The 18,762-nt window shown below is 41.7% G+C and overlaps 1 protein-coding gene across 1 annotated transcript; it reads right to left on the bottom strand.

The window, feature by feature from the left end:
• Positions 1-2,337: 2,337 nt before the first annotated feature.
• LOC311318526 (POU class 2 homeobox associating-factor 2) lies at positions 2,338-6,535 on the bottom strand (the record flags this gene model as incomplete). The annotated part of the gene is made up of 5 exons (XM_084449872.1): positions 2,338-2,754; positions 2,886-3,184; positions 3,702-3,744; positions 5,587-5,687; positions 6,532-6,535. 5 exons carry the CDS (start codon positions 6,533-6,535, stop codon positions 2,338-2,340), a joined length of 864 nt encoding a protein of 287 aa, XP_084305998.1.
• Positions 6,536-18,762: the final 12,227 nt, after the last annotated feature.

The raw sequence follows: 18,762 nt of genomic DNA, 5'->3' as shown, positions 1-18,762 counted from the left end.
CTAACAGATTAATTAGCTTATGTGGTATGATGTTGATATAGAAGATGACGACGTGGGCGCGCGCCCTTTACGGATTGTAATCAATACCGATGCAATTTTCACCCCTGCTTCACGAGCTCTTCTCAGCAGCTCTTTGACCGTGATCTTCACTCGTACACCTTGATAGACCTTTGAGTTATCTGAGGGAAGGTAGGTATCATTCAATTACAATTAGGTGCAATCCGTAGGCTCCGTGTTAGGTTAGGTAATTACGTCGCTTTATAGGCTAATTCATGCAAAAAGTAACTTGTGCGTCGAACTAGTGTTGAAACAACTCACCGGATGACATTTGACTGTCTGGAGATTCAATTGGCAATCAATCAATCAACCAATCATCAATTAATTAAGCACGCAAGTCCACTTGCCAAAATTCAATATTTTGAAATGCGGAAGCCTGGATCTTGTCTGTTTTATCGTAGGCTATAGCCTATATGGGCCTAGTGTAATGGGTCGTCATAACTGGTCATAACGATGCAGGCAAGGATAGGCTATATTTGAATATTCAAATTAATCTATAAAAAGGAAAGAAAGAAAGAAAGAAAGAAAGAAAGAAAGAAAGAAAGAAAGAAAGAAAGAAAGAAAGAAAGAAAGAAAGAAAGAAAAAGGGCGTAGCTAGGACAGGCGTAGCCCATCATTATTGCAGGTTATAAATTATTAGGCCCAACTACGTCCATAGCCTATATGCTACTTATAGCAGAGTACACCAGAACATGCCATATGTTATATATGTGATATATATATCATAACATGACATAAATAGGGAGATAAATAAAGGTTATTTTAACAGTCGGTGGCATGTTCTAAGGATATTCCTGAATTCGTGCGTTCAAAAGCTGAGACTGTGTTTTTAATTGTGGTCGATCGCGACATCTACCGTTCAGTTGTTGCCTTTTACAGTTTTTTGCGATTGCTTACACATTGGAAGTGAATGCTTAGACAAAAGACATCATAGACATCAAAATCTTAACTTTTTTTCTTCTTTTTTTTCTTCTTTTTTTTTACCATGCCTTAAACAAAGCCACCAAAAGTACAAACACACTTACTGTAAACACTAATTGAAGAGTTTGGTTGCAAAACACATTTACATTTTATTAACAGAATGATTGCTAATAGCCTATGTACTTTATCTAAGTGTGAAATATTTCTGGCCTCAGATTTTAAGATATACATTTTATTGTACATTACAGTAAAACGTGTTTTTCCACAAAATGCCATGGAATCTTCAACATTAATGCCAAATAACCAACATTTCTCAAAATTGATATATCCCGTTCTGCCACCAAACTCTTCAATTGAACACCAATCAGTCTGAGCCTTAGCACTACAAATAGACCTCAGGTAAGCTCACCGCTTTTGTGAGAACTTTGAAAACATGAAGGCAGTAAGAGCGTGAGGTAGAGGAAGAGGAGTAGGACAAGAACAAAGAAGGGGACCAGGCAATGATGGAGACATATTTCCAGCAACATAAGGGCCACTATATTTCCTGTACTTTGTTGTAAAAACCGTCAATTGCATAAAAAAAAGCTGATATTTTTTTTCTGAAGCGTTTCTATTTTTTGTTCATTGAAATGTGAGTACTGTAGATGTACAGGAACAATCTTTCACAGAAGCCTGTATGAGAACATAAAAAGGTATCCAAAGACTGCAGTGTTTTGTATAAAGTACATTGGTGTGTTGTTGCTGCTTTGAAAGAATAATTCAAATGGTGCATGTGTCAGTCAGTTTGTTGCAAAAAGGCTTTGATTCTATAGAGATTCATTTTGAAACAGAAGTGAGGTGTTTATCTGCTAGTGTTTGTCTTGTTTGGCTTGTGTGTTGAGTTTTGAACAATGAGCCACATTTCATGAAAAGTGTGCAAGCAATCTCAGAAAACTGTAACAGGATTTCTGGCACCAAGTCATAGCCTACACTATCATCCTAAGCAATAATATAATTCAGGTGTGTAGTTATTTAAAACAGATTTTATGATTAAAGCTTTCAATTCTAATTTTCTGAAGGCAGTGAGTTATAGCCAAGTTTACATTTTGTATATGGATTACTAATTTAACAATATAGGATCCACGTTTTAGACCTCATATACATACACCGTGCAGTTAAGAATGTTGAGAATATGCAGCAGCCAACATTTCATTAGGTCTACATGAACAATTGCAGTTCTTAGGTTGCTCTCAAACAGTTCAGCTGCGTCCTGCTTTTTATTCATCTTGAAGTGTAGTATCTGCAGATTACTGTAGCCTATCAAGTTTGCAATGTCCACAGAGCGCTTCTCAGTCCATGCCTTATCACGGCATTTGAATATCAGTAGGCCTTCCGGGGTTCATATGGCAACCAAGAGCCAGTGGCATCCTCCTTGGTCCAGGATGAGGTGTTGCTAAGTGGGACGGCATCACTGCCGGTGTCCTCTGAGGACACTGTCAGGACTTTGATGCCCGCAGGGTCTCCTGGAGCAGCCATATAGGAGTAACTGGAGGAGTAGCTGGATGAGGGGGTGTATGAGGCAGTGGGGTAGTGCACCTCTTCTAGGGGGTGCAGGGAGTAGGGCTGGGAGCTGGACAGGGTAGATCCACTGCGGCCAGTGGACATCCGGTAGGGAGACGGGCTCCTGGGGTCAGGATTGACCAGGCCAGGGGAGGCTGTGGAGGAGACGGGCCCGTCGGAGCACAGCGCCTCACTTTGGCCTACTGAATCCCCCTCTGACTGGTCCCAAGAGTCTCTCTGTCCAAGGAGGAAAGAGGTAAGACATCATGAAGAGGAGAGAATAAAGTTGTGTAGAAGAGGAACACAGCATGTATAGTTCTGTTTGCACACAGAGTAGAACTTATTCTCTAAAAAAAAAAGTGTTTTACCAAGAGATGCTGTGCCTCTCCTGAGAGTGGAGGCAGTAGATGAGGCAGAGAGGAGGGGGGGAAAAGGGACCCCCCGCTGGCAGAGAAGGCTGTAGCTGCTCGGTAGTCCCCGAACGACTCAGGGGGGTAGTAGCTGTCGATGAAGGAGGGGTACGTGGAAGAATGGTCGTAAGACAAGCCCTTGCTCCCCAGGGCTGAGCTGTATGGGTCCGTTGTGTACTGCTTAGCAGATGGGCATAGTTCAGAGTCTGTCAAGAATGGCCTCCGCATGCTGTAGTAACCAGGTAGCATGTGGGATCCTGTGGGAAGAAGATGAAACATTTTTTGAACAGTTTTCTGTGTGACTTGATTGATTTTATTTATTTTTAAGACAGGGACAAGGTACAGTAGACATTTACCCTATAGAATAGGGAGAGATGCACTGTACAAGGTTATAGCTAAACAGCTAATTTCCACCCGCAGTCCCTGGGCAAATAAATATACAGTCTTAAAATAGTGGGGCAAATAGTACATAGAAAGTTACATACATAGAAGGAATACAAAAAAGTTATGTAGCAAAGATTTCACTCATCCCTATATATTGATAACCTTCCTCCTCTATTTGGGAACCTAAATATTTACCTATCTGTACTGATATAGCATGGTATGTTGACGTGTTTTGCCTACTGACCTTGTATTGAAAATACTATAACTAAAACCTATATCTATATAAATATGTTTGGTGAACTGCAGGGCAGTTTTTAAGCATTCAGACTGAACTGTTGACGTGAACGGCCAGTGATTATATTACAATAGGTTCAAACAATGGAGACTCACCTGGCATTTGGACAAAAGAAGGTTGGGAATGGCTTGTCCCAGCCTGTATATCAGACTGAAAAAGTTACTACCACACAGGCACACACTCTGGATGAGTTCATGCATGTGTGTGGGAGTGAGTGTGTGCCCACATTATGCAAAACACTATTTGGATCCAGCAGTCTATTTCCAATGACAGGAAAGGAGGAAGTTAAAAAAGGAGCAATGGAGGCAAAGAGAAAGAGAGATGGAGGGAGAGCAAAAGTGGGGAGGGGGCAGAGGAGAATGGAGGACAGGCAAATGATGTGGGCAGACATTTGAATATGATTTGCCAATGTCTGTGGATGTGCCCCACCCCCTGCAAGTGTTACTGGCCGTCAGTGAGTAAGGATGGGCCGGAATACTGGCACCACAGCTAGTACAGGATCTAACTCAACGAGCTAATACCCACCTTAGCATTTGGCCTCAGACAAAGATTACCTGCCAAGGTAACATGGTTAAGATGACTGTTAGATTTACAGTGGATTTCACTAATCCAAGACATACAGTTCACTAATCCAGTCTTCCACACAGCCCTGATAGAACGTGATATGCAAGAACAACAGTAACCTTTCTGAAGCATGATGACCTGTGTAGGATATGTTGGATACCAGGAAATGTCTTTAGTGGCCTTTGATGCAATACAGACTATTTCTGACGTATCACAATTAAGGAGAATGTATTGAACATCCGTCCGTTTTTATCAGTGTGTGGCATAAGATTGAGGCAGACATTGATGATAACTCACACCAACAGCCATCATGGAGAGGTGGCTTAGATGTGCATCACTAGTCTGCCAGACAGACAACAATTCCTAAAGCAGCAAACAATATTAGTCCAATTACATTGAATCACTAGGCCTGCAGTATATGTGGTCTAGGCAATTGTGTATGTTTATGTTCTGATGAAGGTCTAACAACTGAAAGCTCAGCCAAATAAACAGATATTAGTAATTGACTCTGAGTGTGCAGATTCCTTTCCACTAACATTTATCTATTTATTTCACACACCTCAGCAACAGGTGTGTGTGCAGCAGAACCTCTATAAATCTGAAGCAAACAATATCAGACCACTAATGAAGTAATGAAGTAATACTCCATATAATCCATATATCAAGCATATACAAGTCATGAGGTATGCTTTATCCATATATTGTATCAATATATAGTAAAATGTCTTCAATGCTCTACTGTATCAACCAGGGAACAACCATTCCACATAAACTATAATAAGACAAATGTGTGAACAAAGGTTTTCAGACAACCTATGACCAATGGATCCCTTTTGTGAAAAGATTTGAGATTAGACTGATTTCTCCAACAGAAAATCAACAGTCATTTTAACCTGCGCATGGAGGTTGATAAACGGGTCTTTTTTTTGTTCTGTTTGTTTTAGGTGAGGGTTTAGGGATGGCCTAACCCCGGGTTAACCGTCTGGGGCCAACAATGGTAAGCTTATCTGAGGTCTGCTGTGGAGATGGTGGCTCGGTTTGGCAGGTGTGTCTGATTAAGGCCTCCGATGACCTGCTAAAACAGAATTCCCTGAGATATAGACCTTGTGTCAACCGGCTGCAGTTGGAACATGTCATGGCTAATAGTGTGGGGGTAGGAGTTGTGTAACCACAAAAAGCCGTTCATTTGTTAGCATTATGTGTCTCTTTATGGACTCCCCTAGTCTTGGCCTTGTGGAGCCTTTTGGGAGCAATGTATGGGTATTTTCTTTTGTGTGGTTGGTGGACATGATTACTGAATTCAAAGTACGATAAAGAATCTAAATATGAAAGCATACAGTGAGAAAGAAAGAGAGACCAATAGAGAGACAGTGAGAGAGACTTGATAAAAGACAGAAAAGCCAAAAGCAAACTCACATTAAATCTGGGAATGTTGGTCTGCCTGAACCTTTTCTCTGCGAGCAGGTCCTTGACTGTGTGTTTGACTCTGACACCCTGGTAGACTCTTTGGGAGTACTCTGAAAGAAACCGCAGGTGAGTTTAAATGCTCTGTTTATTCAAAGAAGAATCCAGCCATTATTACCTTATTACCATCCAGCTACTCCTCCAATACAGCCTGGACTTGCATGACAGGTGGTGCTAATATGAAGATCTTTTTGCTTGTTTTGTGCTCTGGACTTGTAGGTGAAAATTATATACAGTAATATATTTTATCATTCGACAATTTCATACCATGAGAGATCAAATGGTTAGTTTATAGTTTATTTTCCCATGGTAACCAAGTCAGATCAATACTATAAGCTAACAGTGTTACAGCAGATATTTGTAGCGATGTCAAACTTAATTTGTTGTCCTGTGATGTCATAACATGAGATACAGATATTAGGACATAACCCGTTTATAGCATGAGTTGTACCAATATTTTCCTTCCATTTTAATGTACACTTCTGAGGGCATTTAAGGGCATTTGATTCCGATTTGGTAGCTGATACATACTGAACATATAGTCTGAATGACTAGCCTCATAAATGAATAAATACAGTCCAATACGCATGCAAGTACATAATGATTATGAGTAAAAACAAACCTGTTTCCATGGCGTTGTTGTCCAACTGAATACTTTTAAGAGATTTTTCTATTTTTTCCATGAACTGAAGTAAAGTTTTGTCATTATACTAAACAGAGCACTGCCCTACTGTATATGAACACAGTACCTGTGTGACAGACATTCAGATGGGATATACAGTACCAGCGATAGCAATGCGTCTGAGGCAGCCTTTTTACTTTGTGTAAATGCAAATTATTGGCAAGATGTTTCTCAATAATTTGCATCACCATGTCAGATTACACTGGAGAACATACCCATGGTATTGATAGAAGTGAACATATTTCTTCACTTGTTTTGATGATGTTATGGTCAGATTATGAAAATAATGATAAGAATGAAAGGCTATGCTGTAGTGATGAATATCGCAACATGATGAAACAGATTAACTGAAAAGCCTTGTTCTCTATCAGAGGGGTTTTCCCTGGAATAAACGGCTGTATGTAGGTTTACCCACAGTGAGTGGATGGTAATACAGGTATCCAATCAAGGAACTCATGCAAGAAGTGCAGTTCAGTGAACAATGTATTGGATTTTGAGGGGAGTAAGAGGAAATCACTGCCCATGTAAGCTCTTGCAGCTTAGTCTATGGTTAATGTGACCACCTCTTTCCATCGCCCTGGAAACACCGAGGTGTCATGAAGCACCACAGCACTGCACCTTAGTGTTCAAAGAAACATTATCAGGCTGGCTCCTCCCTCAGCCAGACACCCATTGCTTGTGCTCAGAGTGCGACAGTCTGAACGCAGTGGCCTTCTTATCTCCCTCTGAAAACAAAGGGCTACACAAGCCACAGGCGGACAGTTTGTGGAAAAAACGACTCATGAGCAGACTCAATAACTGATGGCGCCTGGGCACCTTGAAAACAGTATTGGGAGTGAGTGTGTGTGTGTGTGTGTGTGTGTGTGTGTGTGTGTGTGTGTGTGTGTGTGTGTGTGTGCGTGTGTGCGTGCGTGCGTGCGTGCGTGTGTGTGCGCACGCGTACAAGGGGTATAGGATACGCAGTTTTACACATCTTTGAAGCATGGTTACACAAGGTACTACTTCCACATTGTACCTGCTAGATAAACACCTTCATCTTAATTGTGTCATTATATGTAATTGTCCTCAACACTACCAAATACTAATTTGTATATTTGGGAGATAAGGTATAACTCTTTCTATGGTCTGTGTTGAGTATTTAGCTGCCTGCTTAACTCATAATATGGACCCTCCCTGGTAGAGACATCTATGGTATTGGACCCAACATATTATGAAAATATTAGGAAAACACACTAGTGTTATCTCTGCCCCAAATAATACTCTTGGTATTTAAATCAATTGCAAAAGAACCCTCCCAATTTGTGCATACAAAACTCAGCATACGTTATGTTTGTCTTCATAGGATTCAAGCTGCCTGAGATGAGTTCATCATCCATCAAGTGGATTGTTGCCCTTAGGGTTGAGCACTGATCTGAGATCTGATCTCACATTAGATGGCCAGGTATGATCATCAAGCCATTGTGCTCTTAAGAGTCTTACCTAACTTGACTGTTTGATTGTTAAAAGTCCTCAGGCCATTGTGCTCTGGCCTAAGTGGTACCACGCCACTAGTCAGGAGTGACAGGCACCGGCTGGTATGCTTGGGGAACTGTAGGGTTGAACAAAGTGGCCTTTGACAGTCGTGTCCTGGTTAGCTGAGGAGCAAGCGCTCCTGTCAGCACTCTTAATTAAATGCAGGAAGCAGCGCTGGGTCTTCTGGCTCTGTCGATGGCTATCGGAGTATGCAGGAAGTGGATGGAGATAACATCCATGGCCAACGCCTACGACAGGCTGCCTTTGAGCTTTGAGAGGGGCTGGCAATACAACACAAGAGGCCTGTGAACCCCTCTAGACATGGTTTGATCTCAGCCTGGACTTGGAAGTGTGATAAAGGTGTAAAATAAAAGGTTCAAAAGAGGAAAACTATGAAGAATGAATTAAATTATATATTTCTCACCTGTGGATATGAAATGAGACTTTGATGTCTTGCTGTGTTGATTGACTTGAGTTGTTGAGTTGTGTTGTGAGAGAGGATGAATGTCTGTGTTGATGGCTGCAGGAAGAGAGAGGAGCAGAGAAAGTCTGGGATATGGAATGTTTTTGTAGAGGACTTTCAACTCTGCACGGAAAGCTGTGGCTTCAAACACCTTTCTCTTCAACAGAGAAATGATCATGACAGAGGGTCAACCACAAAGACATCAAAGAGCTAATAGTGAGAGTAGAATGTGTAAGAGAAGTAGAGATTTAACAGTTAATCATTTTGGAAAACTGATCCAAAATTGATGCTACAATAAAAAAATAAAAAATTCTCATCAGATCCTTTTGATCCTTTGGATGAGTGTGCCTCTTCTTCATCATGAACTCACAAAAAGTTGAGACAAAGGTCCATTATTAAACTTATTAAGTCCAGATCAATGGATACCTGCTGATTAAAAAGCATCTCCTTGGATGAACAATCATATTCTCTGTGATCTGCCAAGGCCGCCTCTTCTCTGGTCTCACATAATCACGGAAGGCTCAAATCTGGCCTCTGTGCAGGCATTAGAGACGTTAGGGCTGACACCTGAGGTACACTGGGCCCTGTGTCTGTCTGACACTACAAAGCACCCAGTAGGAAATCCCATCCCTGCTCCTTCCTGGCTGCCCTCCAGCTCTGGCTCCTGATTCACTGGTGTCTTGTACCCTTAGTAAGCTTAGGTCACCAGTAAAGAGTACATAGAGTTTAGTTACTTAGAATAATGTACAAAAAACACATTATTATTGTTATTAATACAAATAATAATAATAATAATAATAATAATAATAATAATAAATAGAAAGTACATTTCCTGGAGAAAATGTGAGGTGGGCTAGCTGCTGCAGCTGTATGTAACAGCTACTGCTAGTAGGCCTACTACTACAGACCAGGCAATCTCCATGCCCCCTCTGGCGAAGACCGTGTGTCTCTAGCCCACTCAGGGGCTGAATTATAGTGGCCGTGGTGTGGACAGTGGCGTAGTGGCAAGTCTCCGCTCCCTCAGATCAGAGCTGGTCGGGGGCAGTGAATTGACCTCCGGGCAATCTCTATGCACCTACCGGCGAAGACCGTGTGTCTCTAGCCCACTCTGGGGCTGAGTTGTGGGGCCTGTGGCGTGGTGGCGAGATCCCGCCCCCTCATGTCATAGCAGGTCGTGGACAGTGTACCCCTCTCTGGGCCACCCACCTGCCTTCACCAGTGAAGACCGTGTGTCTCTAGCCCACTCACAGGCTGAGTTGTGTGGTCCTAGGGTGTCTGTACCTTCAAGAGAGGCTGCCCATGCACCCAAATTAAAATCCCAACTGACACTTTGAACATTCCATCAATTGTTTGCAAGGGGAAAGCATGACCAGCTTCAGACAGCTCCAGCTCAAAAAGTATAAATGTCAACGCTTAGAGGTTTACATCATAGCCAGTGGAACATTTTGAGGTATAATACAGTATGTCCATTTAGCTTAAAAACTGTAGGAGTGGTGACAGGTTAGAAACCAGGTATGAATTCAGAAATTAGCAACTCAAAAGCTAGAGTGGAGCGCCATTAGTTTGAATGGTGAGCATGGTCTTCAAACAAATGGTCATAACGCAAAAACTATAAATTTCACAGCTTAGATATTCTATGAATCAGGATATTGATTGCTTCAAGCTCTCTCCTGTGAACTGTCACCATAGCAACCACAGCACAGCAGCACATCTACAGCACCAAAGTACAGAACACAGAATTAGCTGACTTACTCGCCAAAAACTTCAATGGGGAGCGCAGTTGCCGAACAAATCGTCATACAGCGAAAACTATAAGTCACACAGCTTAGATACTTACATTGTACGAATCAGCACAGTTGTGTGAACATTTTGATATATAACATGTGTATGAGCTGTTAAAACTGTAGGCATAGCGACAAGTTAGAAAAAGGGTAAAAATGTAAAATTAACAGCTCAAAAGTTAGTGCGGTGCCATACGTTTCAATGGGGAGCGCAGTTGCCGAACAAATCGTCATACAGCGAAAACTGTAAGCTTAGATACTTACATCGTACGAATCAGCACAGTTGTGTGAACATTTTGATATATAATATGTGTGTCAGCTGTCAAAACTGTAGGAGTGCCAGAAGTTTACAAAATGTGGGAATATTTTCAAAGCAACTACTGCCACCACTCTAAAAACATAAAGTTACTGAACATTCCAAAAGCAGTTTCAAGCAGTTTCAATAAATTTCTAAAAAACTATCAAAAATCTAAATGGATCCAGGAAACAGCTAAACATCATGCATATTTTAAAGTTTGAATGAAGTTTCTAGCACAAAGTATGAAGAAGTAGTTGAGGGCCAAAAAACTGCGGAGAACTATAATAAAGAAAGAAATAGTGGGAATACCACAAGTTGGGCTAGCTTCTACAAGCTAGCCCACCTAATAATAATAATCATACATTATTCTGTAAGAACTACTGATGAAATGATAATTCACTCATCTACGTAGTCAATCGAAAGAGATTGAGAGAAGAGAAACAACAAGCTCTGCTGCACCTTGATCTGAGTCATTATACAGCATGATCAGACGTACTGTACAGGTCAGACAACATCTGATTACATTGGTTGATTTGAGTCAGTATACAGCATGATAAGATGTAGATGAGAACATCTGATTACGTTGGTTGGCGGGTTCGAGACCTACTGCTCCCTGAGGCAAACACTTGGCAGACAAGACAAAAGTGTTGCTCTGATGAGTACATGCTGGTGAGCCAAGCTAAGGGCTGAATATTAGCTACCAGCTGGTCTGTTTATTCATGGAAGGTAGGTGTGTGGGCGGGTAGGTGTTTCCCAGCTGTAGCACTCATCTGTTCACACAGGTGTGTTAGCTGTTACTGTACCTCACCTGAGTGGGGAAAATCTGACATCACACACCACTGTCAGCGCCATGTCTATGATAACATCCCATAGGCGGCAACACTCCTGACGTCAGTCCCATTTCCTGTGTGTTGGTGCTCAGTTGCTACGTGATTGTGTTTAGCTGATGGATAGTGTTTTGGTTAATGAATATTGGTAATCAGTAATTACATTGGTAATCTTTTTCAGTACACAGTGAATGAACAGGTGTTTCTTTACATAGGCTATATTAAGAATGGTGAATTCCCCAAATTGAGTTTTCAAGCTGCATCTCTCCACTGGATGTCAGTGTTTGCCTACTAACGTGGCTAAGAAGGGTCAGACCACTCCATCCAGCCATACAATGAAGCTTTAATACTTTTTTTGTAAAGAAGACTTTGTGAAGTCTAAATCCCATAATCTATATAATTATATAATATAATAATTATTACACTTTTGAATATCATCTTCAGAACTATCCGTGTCCACAGCCCCAAATGTTGGACAATGGACCAGTTGATTTGGAGCCATGCCAAATTGGGGACACCATTGGTGTAGGTTGTGGGGTAAGGGTCAAGGTTAGGTTTAGGGGTTAGGGGGTAGGGGGTAGAGTTCAGATAAGGGGATATGGAATGAATGTACTGTACAACACAACGTTCCCAAAGTCAACATGTGTGTGTGTGTGTGTGTGTAGGGGGGGGGGGGTTAGGAACTGAGGATGTGGTGGAGCCTGCAACATCACACAAGGTCTCATCCAACATGTCTGGTATTCCACTCAGCACAGCAACCTGCAAAGTCAGCCTCCATCACACCTCATCTCTCAGACAAGGATTAACCCAGAGTTTCATACTACAAGCTCCAAAGCGATCCTCTCTTTTCCCTTCCATCTTTTATTCCCACATTCCTCATCTCCTATTTTCTGTATTTTTTTATCCTTCTGTTTTTTCATCCATCTTTTTCATTGTTTCTACAAAAGCATTTTCCATTAAAGGGGAAGGCTCTTTTTCGACAACTCACAGTTGAGCTCACATTCTCTACACTATGATCGGCTTGTTGGTGCCTGGAATATTGTGTGCAATATGGCTGAATATTTATCAGATTTTGAGGATATAGAAGATGACTTAGAATATGATGGAAGCCGATCGTAGCATAGAGAATGTGAGTCGCGAGTGTAGCCTACAGACGGAGAATAGCCAGTGCTATTCGCATGCGTGCTTGAGCAAGTGGGGAAGCTTTATTTAGTTTCCAAAGACGTTTCTAAAGATCATATTACAGAGGCATGTGAAAACCACAACAAGCCCTCGCTCTATGGAAGCACAACTAGCGATTCATTAAAATAGATTGATGAAAACAACCGTTTCATGGCAGAAAATAAATTTTTTAGAAGCTGCATTCTCGGTGCCATCCATTACATGGATATGATACTTGGCTCGCGCTGGATTTTAAAGTCGCAAAGAAATAAAAAAAGCATTCTGTCACATTTTGTTTCAGATAATTGATCATAGTGTTCACCTATTCAACGATGTACGCCAAAAAAAAATCAACTTTTGTTGTAATCATATCAAAGTATATAATTTCTTACTTCCTGGAAAACGGTCACGTGCAATTACGACAACAGGTACCTTAGATTTTAGGCCAATAATCTCACGACATCCACCCGTCAATCAACGCTATCCTTCTATCGAATCTGTCTAAAGTTCTTAAAACCCGTCCACTTGTCAATGCTCCAATCAAATTCCTCTAAACATTATGTCCCACCCCCATAGCTTGTTTGCGTTGGAAATATGTCAAACTACAGAAGTTAGATGATCTCAAATGTCCGTTTCTGTGCAACTTAAAATTTCTTCTAGAGGCCTCCGAATTACACCAAAGTTATCTCGGTGAGTCAAACGTCTTATAATATGCCGTAAATAAGGTCCAGGTTGTCAAAAAAGAGACTTCCCCTTTAAAAGTATCCTAGACCACCATCTAGAGAGCTGCGTTTTGTCTGTGTCTGAAAGCAGACTGGTCATATCTTTACTAGCACCCTCACAAAGATGTTTGTGGGCAGGTTGCTCACCAGGTGGGACAAGGGAATGTTTGTGTGTTCGGACAATCACCACCTTCCCTCCACAGAGTTGGACTATCTTCGGCATTGGGCTAGCTTTCTGAGCTCCATACAGTAGGCCCCATATAGACTCCTACAGTGGCCCTGAGTAGCCTACAGACATATAAAAACGCCACTGTTTAAACCGAGCTCGTCTGTATTCCCGGGTTCACCGTCGGTTCATTTCTCAGCTCCGACCATGTAGAAAGAAACTCCAGTGACAGTCATATTGCAGACCGCTCCCGTTATCTTTCATGACAGACGTTTTTATACATCTCAACATTACTGTAGCTCCTATGTTGGTTAATAAGAGACAGATGGCCAGTGAAACATCAAAGAGATACAGTAGAAGACAGATTATCTAAAAGGTTGGTTACTCTTTTTTTAAATCACATATTTATGGTTATTTAATTTAGGCTAAATGGGAACACTCATAGAATGGTGTTGCATAAAGAGAAGGCAGAGTGATTTTGCACACATAAACTATGAATAGGATGAGATTAAGGGTCAAATTTGCCCAGTATTTTTTTTTTAGTACAGACAATCTGGACATTTCCGGTCAATCAATATTTCCTACTAAAAAATACTTTTATTATAAATCATCTGCTTGGATTTGAAGGGCAAAAGGGGGTGTGGTGAGAGGATAGAGGGTAGGTCTTGGTACTGTATCTGTGAAAGCTATCGCATGGACTTAAAGAGGAGAAAGTACACAGATGGTAGTGTCATCATCAGTTGAGCTCCTGATGACTGGGTTGGAGTCCAGAGCCCAGTAAGGCTTCTCTCTTATTTATGATGGGAAGGACCAGACCTGGCGTGCCGGCTGCCTCCCTCTCCGCCTGCGGCCCAGCATTTGACCTTGCACTCACTTCCTGCTGTGAAATTAGGGTTCGGGCTCACCCCCCCTGATCAGTTGGGAAATGGCTGTCACATAAACTTGATATAATAAATAGCAATAGTTATCAATCATTCACTGTAAATAAAATAAATCAATAAAAAAATTGGCATGAAAAGAAAAATCAAGAGCAACATCGATGATATATTAAACAGGGGGTGAGGGACTGGGCTTCATCAAATTGTAAGGAGATGTCTTGATAGTGTTTTGGAAGAAGACTGATGAGTTTTTTCACCTGAGAATGAGAAGCAGATGAAGGAAGTGGAGGGGCTCTGGGTTCCAGGGCCTGACTGGAATCCTCCTCTGCCCACTCAGCTGTGAGTAACGATGGGACGCTGCCCACCACCTGTCCAAGAGCAGCGTTTGGCCGCTATGGTAGCAAACATTTCCTTGGAAGGGTTGGAGAATGCTCTAGCTTTTTTGGATCCTGGTTCGCAGTGACATTCTTTTATCAGAGACAAAACTCAGCAATTCCAGCTGCTGCTCGGATAATGAGAGGACTGATTGTAATTCCTTATATGAGTCGTGTTTGGCCATTCGAGGAGCCTGATCAAAATTCCTTGTGTTTTTGTTTAATGATCTACATTCTCACTATAAAGACAGACTTGCCCTAGGGAGGTATTTACAGTATCTTTGTTGCATGCCATCACACATACAGTACATTTTGTACTTTTGGTTATCTTGTGGAAGCCAGAGGAACTTTCTAAGATACATGGCCTGGAGAAGCAAAGGACACACAGGACCATGTCTGACCTGGTATTAACCCTGTCTGTGTTATATTTATAGTGTGGGATCAGAGACCGTTTATTTTAGGATTCATATTCGCTGGGGCAGTTGCCCTATTGGAGTAGTTGAGTGATAAAAAGACATGTTATTTATGAATCTGAAGCAGACCCAGACAGAGGAGTGTGTCCAAATGCTTAATTTTTCTTCAAATATTTACTCTTATATTTGCATCAAGTCTAGGAAGAGTTTATTTGATGGAACAAAGTAGCTTTCGCTTGAAGGAGGAACAAACCATTTCAGTTTTCACCTCGTTTAGGTTTTAGTTTTAGCCTTAAGAGGTGTTTAGATTTTCCTTCCATAATGAATCCTTCTAGGATTTAAAGCAGAAAATGCCCAGTAATGCCTAGTACTCTACAGTATGTGCTATACCCACAGCTACAATACTAAGACTGTCACCTGCAAGAAATCTCATAAAAAATTGTGCCACATTTCAACTATTGTAATCCCTTCTGCTTTGGTTTTAGGGGATACAAACATATGTCACCTGTTGACAACAGCTGTTCTTGATTAGTTAACTAAAGCTGCCTCTAGATTTTCAAATCGGCTAACAGTCAAAACTGTTGGAAAATATCACCATTATTTTGTGATGTTGTCATTTGCGTTGGATTGAGTTTTCCATCTAGTCTCAAATGTGCAATGGAAATCAGCAATGGAAAGAATTAGTGTCTACTCATGAAAGAATGGAACATACAAAAAAATATATAGCCTATCAGTTATTTTCACAGGACTTGGCAAACCATCAGTGTTAGAACACAGTTGTTATGAGATACTTAATACTTGTCACGCAGAATAAAGGACAATTATACCCCATGAAAAATCACACCCTCTGTGAAAATGGAAAACACATTCTGCCAGTAGAGCTTGAGGCACACCATAATGGCTCCCTAATAATCAAATAAGTCTATGGGATTCAAATTGTTATCATCTACCATTTGTTAAAATAAATTCAATTCACAGGTGCTTCTAAAGGATAGTTTGGGAAATGTTGAGGAAACATTTGAATCATGTATACCACTCTCGATCATACAGTAGATTACACTTCCAGGTGAACATGTTTCACTACTACAAGACTGGACCTACAGTCCTACAAATAAATTACTGTAACTACGACCAAATCTCTAGGAAGCAGTCTTTGAGAATACAGCTGATTCTCTTTTTATACCTTAGTACTTGTATCTCTCACAGAATGAGGTTGTTATAGTCATGTCTGATTTAAGGCCTCAGAGCCTGAAGATTACATCACTGGATGTGGATTAAACACAACTGGCTTTCATCATCATCATCATCATCATCATCATCATCTGTGCTTGAGACATGAGAGGAAATAAGGAGTTTGAGGGGGGAGACTGTGTCACCAGGATATCTAATCCCTCTCACCTTAACAAACTCTCTGAAGAGAGGCAGTGGCTTCCTGGCTCTCTACACACTCTGCCCCAGAGCCCTGCTATGTGGATGGCTCCATAGCAACAAGGGCAAACATCAGATGACAATAATGAGTAAGTGCATGTTAGAGTCAGGGACAGTGCCAGAAAAACGACTCTACTGTTGTGGTTGGAATTATACCTTTCTTGGAAGGAGAATGGAAAAATGACTCACTGTATATGTTATCTCTTCCCTTTTTGACTGAAAGACAGAAGTAATTTGGTATGTTCTATATCACATCCCATGTCATATTTCACATATTACACAGTCTTTTCAGCATGGGGAGGTTGAAAAATTGCTCTGAGAAGAATGTATTTTGTTTGCCATTATCTTTCTACAGTAAATGTGTCAACTACCTAGTGTAATAGCCATGGGATAACCGGCTAAATAAAAGACTTGCAATTATATTACTATTACAATATTGTTGTTCCAGTGTCCTTATAAACTACATCTGCAGACAAAATGTAGTCTCGTAATTTTGCATCCAAAATATGTTTGAGTTCTCTATATTCCTGTACAGTGAGAGTGGAAATTCAGCAGTCCATGTGGATATCTGGTATGATACAGTACTAAACATAAGAGGTGTAAGGCCACCATCTGGACAGGTACTGTATGTATGTGTATTCATAGCATGGGCAGCCATAATGCCCATGGGGGCCTAGCATGTGGTCGACATCCAATCAGTGTGTGGTACAAGGCGTCCTCTCCGTCTCCTGCTCCGCCCCGGGAAGCGGAACGCATCGGAGACGTCACAGAGATGATGGACACCCATTACAACAAAGAGAGTGGAACTGGCCCACTCTCCGCTCCAACTCTATAAATCAGCAGCACAAAGCCGGGGCCGGGATGCCTGGCGTGCCTGCTGCGCTGCAAATTACCCATGCTCCTCCTGGAGCATCCTAGAGCACTGCTGCTACTACTCATCTGTTCCACTGAGGCCTTTGCATGGGAGAACGTGACCGAGTGTTAACCGTAGAGTGCACACATGATGTACAGTCCCAACTTTAACGCTGCAGCGAAACTCTGATATTGTCAAGGCCTGGGATGTGTGGTCCTCGTTAGGTTTGAATTGCTCCACTGAAGGCTCAATCAATCAACATTCCCCGATCATCAGACAATCATTTCCAAAAGTTTCTCCCCTCCCTGTGCAGCAAGACCGTAGAGGAGACTCAGTGACCCAATTTCTCTCAGCAACATGCTTGGGTCCCAAATCAGAGGGACATCAAATCATAACCAGGTGCTTGGAATCTGCCTACATGACATTACACAGAGGCGCCTTATCTAGTTAGCCAAGGCAAACCGGCCCAGCTTAGACCTTTCACTCATCATCTGTTTGTACAGCTGGATCATTTACTGATGTTATTTTCATTTCGGGCCCCTCATTGACAGAGCATGATTGTCCTGTCTGCTGTTGGTTACTGGTATACTGTATCCCAGTGATGTTGAGTTGACGGTTTAGGGCAACGCTGAAATGGCTGGTCCTATTGATGCTGCATGACAATGTTGAATCAAGGTGTACAACAGTGTTCAGTGAAGAGGAGGAAGATTGTGGGAAACAATGGACCCGATGCACCTTTGTGTATTTACCTAATAGATTCTTTCTCTTTGTTTACGTCTTCATCTGAATGCACAAGATGTATAAACAGCACGGAAATGATGCAGAGGGCTTTTTGGAATCCAAAGTCAGGAGCGCACCTGTCTTGGGGAGCTGCAGGGCCAATGAGAGCTGTTTCTTATTATCTGAACAGAGAAACGCATATCAGGTTTGAATCATGCAGTGGCTGAGCCCCTGCCAACGGGGTCGCTACGCGGCGCATATCTGACGTTCAACCAGCACATTGCCTCTCTGGAGGTCAGGTTCTGGGCTGCTTCAGTTTGTTTTTACTGGACGTGGAGGGCCAGTGAAGGCCTACTGGCAGGGCCACTCTGGAGCATAGAGATCCCCATCTCCTGTCTGGTAGCATACGCACCACTGCCATTATCTCGCTCCAATTGAGAGTGATTACCATGTCCTAACCCCATCCATCATCTTACACAAACAAGTGGTGAGCCTGCTAGTGGAAATCAAGGATTGGGACATGGAGTCTTTCTGCCCTAGTGTAAAACTAACCAAGTTTGTGTCTTTGGACCAACAAGAAATTGATATACTGTAGCTACACTCAAAGAGTAAAAAAAGCACTGAGGGCTTTTCGTTCATAAAACTCTCTCAAAAGGATCCCTCATAGGATTAATCCTGGAAAGCATCTGTCTTTCACTCTTTTCATCACCAAGATCCAGGTGCCTGGTTAAACAGATGAATAATTCACCATCATCTAGCAATGTCCATCTAGCAATGTCCAACTAATGTTTATTTAAGCACATCAAGTAAGCATCAAATAAACATGGCTTGAATGACACCTGAAATTTGT

Source organism: Borostomias antarcticus (assembly GCF_949987555.1).
Source record: "Borostomias antarcticus genome assembly, chromosome: 15".
Classification (NCBI taxonomy): Eukaryota; Metazoa; Chordata; class Actinopteri; order Stomiiformes; family Stomiidae; genus Borostomias; species Borostomias antarcticus.
Note: the sequence above shows the minus strand (reverse complement) of the source record. Positions and strands in the feature narration are given on the sequence as shown.